The sequence below is a fragment of the Setaria italica genome, chromosome VI (genome assembly GCF_000263155.2).
Source record: "Setaria italica strain Yugu1 chromosome VI, Setaria_italica_v2.0, whole genome shotgun sequence".
In the NCBI taxonomy this organism is placed as follows: Eukaryota; Viridiplantae; Streptophyta; class Magnoliopsida; order Poales; family Poaceae; genus Setaria; species Setaria italica.
In genome coordinates, this window is record NC_028455.1 from 1,027,020 (window position 1) to 1,035,413 (window position 8,394).

The 8,394-nt window shown below is 46.2% G+C and overlaps 1 protein-coding gene across 1 annotated transcript; it reads left to right on the forward strand.

Moving 5' to 3' along the window:
• Window positions 1-1,877: 1,877 nt before the first annotated feature.
• LOC101786232 (xyloglucan endotransglycosylase/hydrolase protein 8) lies at window positions 1,878-3,148 on the forward strand. Its single transcript, XM_004972450.2, has 2 exons — window positions 1,878-2,263; window positions 2,360-3,148. The coding sequence occupies exons 1-2, from the start codon at window positions 1,988-1,990 to the stop codon at window positions 2,921-2,923; spliced, it is 840 nt and encodes a 279-aa protein (XP_004972507.1). The 5' UTR covers window positions 1,878-1,987; the 3' UTR covers window positions 2,924-3,148.
• The last annotated feature ends 5,246 nt before the right edge of the window (window positions 3,149-8,394 follow it).

Below are 8,394 nucleotides of genomic sequence, written 5' to 3' on the forward strand. Positions count from 1 at the left end.
CTAAATTTTAATTCTAACTATGGCGGCATGTAATTAATTTCCACAGAACGAAACTAACACGAGCAGGGACACACAGCATTATCACGCGATTAACTTCGGTACGCTACACACGATCCATGCCGCCAGTGTAGCTGCCATGGATAACTTCCCCAGTCCATGTTGTTCCGGCCGTTGTGTCACCTCCTTTCCGGCGCAACTAAGGGTTGTATACATATAGTAGTGTGATCAAATTAAGTTTGAAAAATACATCACCAACAAATCAACAATATCGATATGTTTCCTCTCCGATGTAGATCACTCATATGTCACCAAATCTTGTTTTTTTTTCAAGTGTGTCTAGCAACAGTTTGCTCATGCATGCATGGGTTCGCCACGCTAAACAGCACTCCCAACACGGGATAGTGGTCTCTCTTTGCATTTCGCACGATGCGGTCATGATGTTCATGCAAAGCTTGGTTCCGTCCCCCGGCTGCCACGTACGTAGCTAGACGGCGCACCGACTCCTGCTTGCTCGATCAGTACGTACGTACAGCAGCGGCTTCGTAAAAGGCGAGGCCTGCCCCCGTGGAAAGACAGCGACCCAAGACGCGCCGGAGCCCAACGACGACACGCCAACCACCACCTCCGATCCGAATCCATCCGGCCACGCAATTTTGCAAATCCAAAGGGAGGAGGAGTGCGAGCCAAGATACCTGCCACCAACCGGCTAATTGCTAATCGATCGGTCGTCATCATGATCGTTTCGTTTCGTTAATCGTTATGCATGCTTTGCTGTGCTACTTTGCCAATGGCATGCGTGCATATGGCCCGGCCGTCCGGCTCGACGACGTTGGCGTAGCCTCATTTTATTTGATGGGTGCGAGGAGGAGTGAGTGGTTAACTAACGATAACGCGCAACCAACGCAATGATTCGGCAGAGATTAGTGAGCATCATCGGTGGAGCTACCAAACTGATACTACTAATACTAATTGGCTGCAGATTGTGCATGTTCGTTTGCCTTTTATTTTTTTGCTTTGGCGCCATGCAATGTCTGAATTGAACGCGGTGCGGCGTGTGTCTCGGACACGCTTTCTTTTGGAGAAAACAACGTCCACCGACGCAGCAAAAGGAAGCATTTTTTCCAATCGTATGGACACGCTTTCTTTCCAAGGGTAGACGTACATGGGATTCCTGTTTTTTTTCCCCCAAGTGTAGACAGTATCTCGTTTGTCAAAATGGGCTCATCGATGGACACGTACCAACTCGCAAGAAAACAATTTTGCCTCCAACTATTTAGAACATGCATACTCCTCCATATTTTAGATGCACGTCCTTTAGTATGTCATCGTGGTCTACTAGGTGAAATTTTGACCAACTATTTCTATGAAAAATGATGTTTTTAACAAACTTTGATAGCAAATCTAATACATCTGTCTTTCATTGCCAATATTTTAAAACAATTATACTGATGGCCAAAGATTAAAAAAATGTTTGGCCGGCCAGAATAATGTAAAATGACCTAGATGGAGTATGTAACATCAACGTATATTGATGTGGCCATGTGGCTATGAAAAATGATAAACTAGAACGGTCTAAAGTTAGTAACAATAACGCTGTACGTGTTCGTTTCAAAAAAAGAAAACGATCGAGCAAATGCACTACGGTCGTAGCATCATATTTCCGGACATCTAATTTCTATAGACCCCAGGCCCCACAATAATCTAAGTGTTTCTTAGGACACTGCACCAAACAGCATGAATGAGCCCAGGATTATCGCGACACTCTTGTTCGTGTGCTGGCCGTCGCCGAACGATCCGAACCTTCGCGCGCGCCCACACGGCAGGCACAAAAAAAAATGTGCCCTGCCACAGCATCAACCAGTATAAAGCCGCGCCACCTCTCCGTGCTTCGCCGCACCACACAGACCCAACCACCGCACTCCAGTTATCCATCACTAAGCTTGGTTCCAAGAAGCTCTAGATCGAGCGGCGGCAGCTAGTAGCCACCATGGCGCGGCGGTCTCTTCTCCTGCCTCTGCTCGCGTCCCTCGCCCTGATGGCGGCAGCTGTCGCGTCGGCCGACTCGTGGCTCTACGAGAAGTTCAACACGGACGGCACCGTCCGCACCGACTACGACGCGTCGGGGCAGCAGGTGGCGATGCTCAACCTCGACCGGAGCTCCGGCGCCGGCTTCAACTCCAAGGAGAAGTACCTCTACGGCGAGTTCAGCATCCAGATGAAGCTCATCGCCGGCGACTCCGCCGGCACCGTCTCATGCTTCTACGTAAGTTGTTAGCTTAGTTTTCTCCGGACTCGAGACCCAAAACCTCTCGAGATCTTGAGCTGAATCACTGACGATGCTCCCGATGAACAACTGCAGCTATCTTCCGGCGACGGCGACGACCACGACGAGATCGACATGGAGTTCATGGGCAACTCCAGCGGCCAGCCCGTGGTGCTCAACACCAACGTGTGGGCCAGCGGCGACGGCAAGAAGGAGCACCAGTTCGACCTGTGGTTCGACCCGGCCGCCGACTACCACACCTACACCATCATCTGGAACCCGACCAACATCATCTTCAAGGTCGACGGCAACGTGATCCGCTGCTTCAAGCGCTACGACGGTCTCGCCTACCCGAGCTCCAGGCCCATGGCGCTGCACGCCACGCTGTGGGACGGCAGCTACTGGGCCACCCAGAAGGGCAAGGTCCCCATCGACTGGTCCGGCGCGCCCTTCGTCGTCTCCTACCGGGGCTACTCCGCCGACGCCTGCGTCAGCGGCGGCGCCTGCCCCGCCGGCAGCGACCGGTGGATGAACAAGCAGCCCGACAGCGCCGAGTGGGGCACCATCAAGTGGGCGGAGAGCAACTACATGCGCTACGACTACTGCCAGGACGGGTGGAGGTTCCCGCAGGGGCTGCCCGCCGAGTGCAGCCGCAGCTGAGTGCTGAGCTGATTCGACCGCCGGCGAGGAGACCAGTGTTAAGTTCTTGATTTCTCTTTTTCCTGGGTATATATACGTAATTATATATGATTCTTGTTATGTGATTGTGAATTTGTGATTAAGAAGCAGCCCCGCATGGAGGCATGCAGGGGCGAGAGTATACCAGTTTTCTTGTAAAGGAAAAGTCGTTTTCCTACTTTGGATAAAGTGATTATTCTTTTGTCACTTGTGAGATTCTTTATTTTATTGCAGTAGTTGAGCAAAATCATAACAAATGAATAAATAAATAAATATTTATTTGTGGAACATATAAATAAAAAAAAGTATATTTCAATTTTTTTGGAAGACCAACCTGTACTATGTAGACCAATTATTCATTTGATGGGATGTATTGCAGTAACATCATAGCAAATATAAAGTCCTATGCAACCATACCGATAGCTAGGAAACAAGCACTGGTAGAGAAGTGAGCTTTAATCCCGGTTGGTAGGGTGCTTTTATCTCGAAAACGCATCCGGGATAAACCATCCGGGACAAAAGGGGGGGTCTTTTATCCCGGGTCACTCAACCGGGACAAAAGACCCCCTTTTATCCCGGTTGGTAACACCAACCGGGATAAAAGGGTTGCGCGTAGCTTCCTTACCATCCCACCTACACACCACATCTGACTATGTAGGGGATACTATCCTTTTGTATTAACTCGTGGGGGACCCTTTTATCCCGGTTGGAGTCACCAACCGGGATAAAAGGGGGGGTCTTTTATCCCGGTTGGTGTTTCAAACCGGGATAAAAGGCCTCTCAGAGTCTTTTTTTCCCATTAGCCTTTGCAACCGGGATAAAAGGTTCCGGTTGGTGAGCCTCCCACCAGTGACTGAGTTTTAGTCCCGGTTGGTGAACCTTTTATCCCGGGCCAACTTTAAACCGGGACAAAAGGGGGTGGATGGAAAGTCGTTTCTCTACTAGTGAAGGTTGGTGGTTTACTAGTTCACAAGCACTATGTACTTGTGTGGCAGATGAAGTTATCCGATTGTACATTTAGCTATAACGGGAAGAAATCACCAAATGTGATCATGTTGCGTAAAACCCGTACGATCGATGCTGTGTACTTGCATTCTTGCGTTCAATCAATCCGATACACACAAGTTTGCTTCTCCAGAAAAAAGACAACAACGAACAACACATCCTCGAAATGAATGAGCAAAGTGCAAGTGCCCCAATCATTTGGCGTGCATGCATAGAGTGGTTATAATATACTCTGCCACCGCACCGCAGGTCATGCTTTTGTGCTGTCCGTTATTAGCAGCACCAGGCCAGTTGGTGATACAGCTGATGATAGAGGCCTGCCATGGCTGGAGTGGTTAGTTGCAGTGCATGTCAATATGCTATGCAACCGTCGTCTCTTCCTCCCACCGAAGTCACACCACTTCGAGAAGCGTTGGTGGCGCTTTTGCCAAAAGGCCGCCGCGACCGCTGCTTTTGCCGGTATCTTAGGACGCCGCACGACGCGGCAAGTGTTCCGGTGCAAGCGCCGGCTGCCTGTCATCTGCATGTGCATGTCCACCTACCGCAGCGGACGCGCGCGAGTCAGAAACCACAAAAGTCAAATGTATATGCAGTTTACGCGCCAACGCACTGATGGTAAGAGCATCACGAATTAAAAGTTTTAAGCTCTTCGATCCCCATGGCCCAACATGCATGGCAACATGTCACGATTCTTGACATCTTTACTATCTTGATTGAGGTGGTTTTATTCCATCATTCTAGTCATTAGTCAACAGAGTCTACGCTTCTACGATTTATTTATGTTTAAGATCTATTGATTGCGATCATTCGTACATGACACCTCCAATTTGATTTAAAATCTACAGTTCTGACTGTGCAACCTTGCTCTCACAGTATCGTATATACTTTCATCTCACCAAGAGGAGATAGACGTACGACAAGATGGTTTGCGGATTTAAATGCGCGAGAGTGATTAGGGTTGAGTGGGAGATCGATTTTGCATGTTGGTGAGCGTAAGTGGAGTCTTCTATGATTCAGTTGTTCACTTAGGTTAGGCAAGCACCGAGAGGCTGCCATGGCGTGCAATAGAAAGCGGCGGCGCTCGAGGACGTCGGCTGTGGGGCGCGCGCATGTTCAGGACGGCGAGCTGGGCTCCCTGGGCTGGTGTGGACTGGGTCAGAAGGAGAAGCAAGAAGGCCAAACAAAAGAAATTTAACAATGGAACGTTTTGGGCCCACTCCTTGATAGTTGACGCGAGGACGGACGTGGCACAGGAATCCTGTATATCTTCGACGTAGGTAGCATGTCTTTTGGGCTATTTAACCAGCATGGCAAAAAGCTCCAAAATAAAAAAGGCATTAAGAAAGAGATTGGAATGAACTAGATGCTGGCTTGTGTTGTCGTCAAGGACCTGGTCAATCTTGCATGCTGAGATAAATCACTTGTAAAGAACTATAAGGCCAAAACAAATAAAGAAACAGAAAGGGAGGAAATTGGGTTGACGGGATATATTAGCCAGATGTTAAAATAATCCTGACCAAACAAGGAGTTCAGAGTTTGATTAGAAATTTGAAATTTGATTTGGAGTAAATAAAATGTAATCACAGTTTGAAGATAAATTCATTTTTTTTAAAAAAAACTCTATGCAGCCCTCATGAGTACAACACTCCGCAACAAGTTAATTTAAAATTAAAAGTTTTATTTATTTTCTCTGTCTAAGTTGATAAAACATCAATTAATGGTTGGAAAGTTTTAGGAAAATAATAAAATCAGAGACTCATTATAAGTAACCAAATCACACACGACACAAAGCAATCAATCGTACTAACAAACTTGAAGTTTTATTACTAACTATTTCCTTTATCTAAAAAAGAACCAAATGTGGTTGTGGACAAATGCTCATGGCAACCTACAGCTCACATTACCCTGGTTGTCATTTATTTGGTGGGTGATCCTATGCCTATGCATGGGAACTGTTTGGAGGGGTTTCTGGGGTATAGTACTCTGGCTCAATGCTCTTAAGAGTCGGGTGATGAATCAAGGCGCGGAAAACCTGTGAGAGCGTGTAGGTGACGAAGTCCCAATAGCAGAATAGCAAACCTCAGCATCCAACTTTTTCTTAAGTGTGCTACGGTCTTCTCAACATCATGTTCGTAGGCGATTGTCGATGACCAGTATCTCGTCCACTGCCTCATCCATACCCCTGTCTAGAGCAAGTGCCGGACGAACTTTATCGCGAAGCTTTGGAATAATCTTGCTCATTGCCAAGAGAGTGCACTGTATTTTCCATGCTGCAGGCTATACGTGTCGATCGCATCTCCTTCAAGTAGTAGTCGCAAACACAGAAAAGATCTTGCTGTGCTGCATCATGAACACCAGCCTGAAAGGTTAGTAAATGTTAAGGGTGTGCCATGTAAATATGCACCTCCACGTACCATTCTTCTTTGTCATCTGGTAGGATGTACTTGCGTCCCACAAAGAGCGGTACCTTCTCATGTCCATTGTCTTGGAGAATCTCCCAGAGCGGATTAGGCATCAGTCCTAAAGTGAGCTCATTAAATCCCGAGGAGTTCTTGACATCGATAGGCTCTAGGTTTTCAGCTATCTACAAGTTGAAAAGAGACAATGTTAGAAAACATTAAAAAATACAATATAAACATTTAACATAGTTTGTAAATAAATTAGTATCATTGAGTCGTCAATTTCTACTAATAACATCGGCTCTAGTATCACTTTTGTCACACCCATTTTTTAAAAATAAAATCGAATGATCACCATGTACGCCAATATGAGTTTAATCATGCACGTGACAATTACAATAGTGAATCATGACAATGTTAAGAGAAATCGCTAACAGGTTGACTCGATTTCCTTTCTTGCCCAAGATGGCAGTTTCTCCGTGAGCATTGCATATATTGGAGCAGCGGTCAGTACTGGTTTTACCCGGATGAGAGGACCACTCCTCGCCATTAGTGGCCTTTGCAGAGAAGGAAGCTTTCTGGTCACTGATTCAACCATTGGCATCCAACAGGATTTTTGGAACGCCTTAGTGCTGAACGGCCATCCAAGGTATTTGATTGGCAATTGGGTAACACACCCAAGAATGCTCAGCTTGATCTGCACCGTAAATTGGCGTGATGAAGCAATTGCACAGGTTGGTGCGTCCTCCGAAAATGTCCAAGATTCTGTTAATTGTCCTGGCTTCCTTCACATCGGTCAAAGACAGATACGTATGTGACTGATATTACTACTCATGTGCTCCTTGCATTGATTTGAACAAGGAATGCGACCATTCCTGCATACACGCGCGCGACCTTGTGTGGTTGAACACGACATGCACATGCAGAAGATGATAAGCAGGTAGGAGCACATGCCATGTCGTCGTCTATGCATTTTGCCTGTAAGCGCGTTCAAGACTGAACATAATAATGCAAAAGGCACATGAAGATACCGCTAAAAGCAGGGGCCTTCCTCTGCACAGAGAAGAGGGCGGCAGATCGACTTTTGGCCAAAGTGTCAACGGAAACAGAGACGCTGTACTTTTTATTCTAAACACAACGTTCACTTAGACACGCACACACTCAACCTTACGAATACACACACTCAACGTACTTTTTATCTTCGAGAGATTGAGCCAGCAGATCCTCGAGATTGATGGAGACATCTCGCTATTAATGGGCATGTCGTCTATCACAGAAAGAAAAAGTGCCGGTTAAATTTTGGAATAAATCCAAGAAAACGCGCTCACCAGCTGCGCGGAGATCCTATACCATACCATGTCGATCAGTTCCAACAACACGAACCGGTATTATCAGTGGGCAGAACAAAAGCATGTATGGGTATTGCCGATGACACAGGCGCCGGTGCCGGAGCAGGTTTTTTTATATAAACATGAGGGACTAATGATTGGGGATTTGGGGTTGGCACAGTCGGCTATGGAGATGCAGCGTATGCATGAGAGGATAAGAAAACAGCGTGCTACTGCCTTTCTGGATAAGAAAACGTCAACCAATATATATTTGATGAATTAATCTAACATACAGGTACAACACCCACGTATGGCATTCTAGGATAGCAGATGGATCATTGTGTCTACGCATTTGGTACACGCACATGGATGCAGATTCCAGTTCGCTAACCTCATCCTGTTATGTCCATTTTTTCTTTAACCGCTTTCAGACAGGACTTGCCAAATAGCTATATGTGGCTAGTTCTGAATACAATTTCGTGTGCTACAAATTGTAATATGGGAGGTACCATTTTTAATGCCTACTAGATACAAAAATCCATACAATTTACCTTATGAATAACTTATTCTCAAGTTGCCTATGGTTTTATACAGACGATTTTGGAAAATCCCTGAGGGGAAAACAAACTAGAACTAAAGAAACCCAAACAATATTTCAACAAAAAATTGTGGATCACTTAGTAAAAGTCTTAATTAGACAAAAAAACCCTTGGTTATTTGA

Excerpts from the sequence above, each read along its gene's own strand:
- LOC101786232 (XM_004972450.2), top strand. The coding sequence starts at position 1,988 with ATGGCGCGGCGGTCTCTTCTCCTGCCTCTGCTCGCGTCCCTCGCCCTG. Across the intron at positions 2,264-2,359 it reads GCACCGTCTCATGCTTCTAC|CTATCTTCCGGCGACGGCGA; the intron begins GTAAGTTGTTAG and ends GAACAACTGCAG.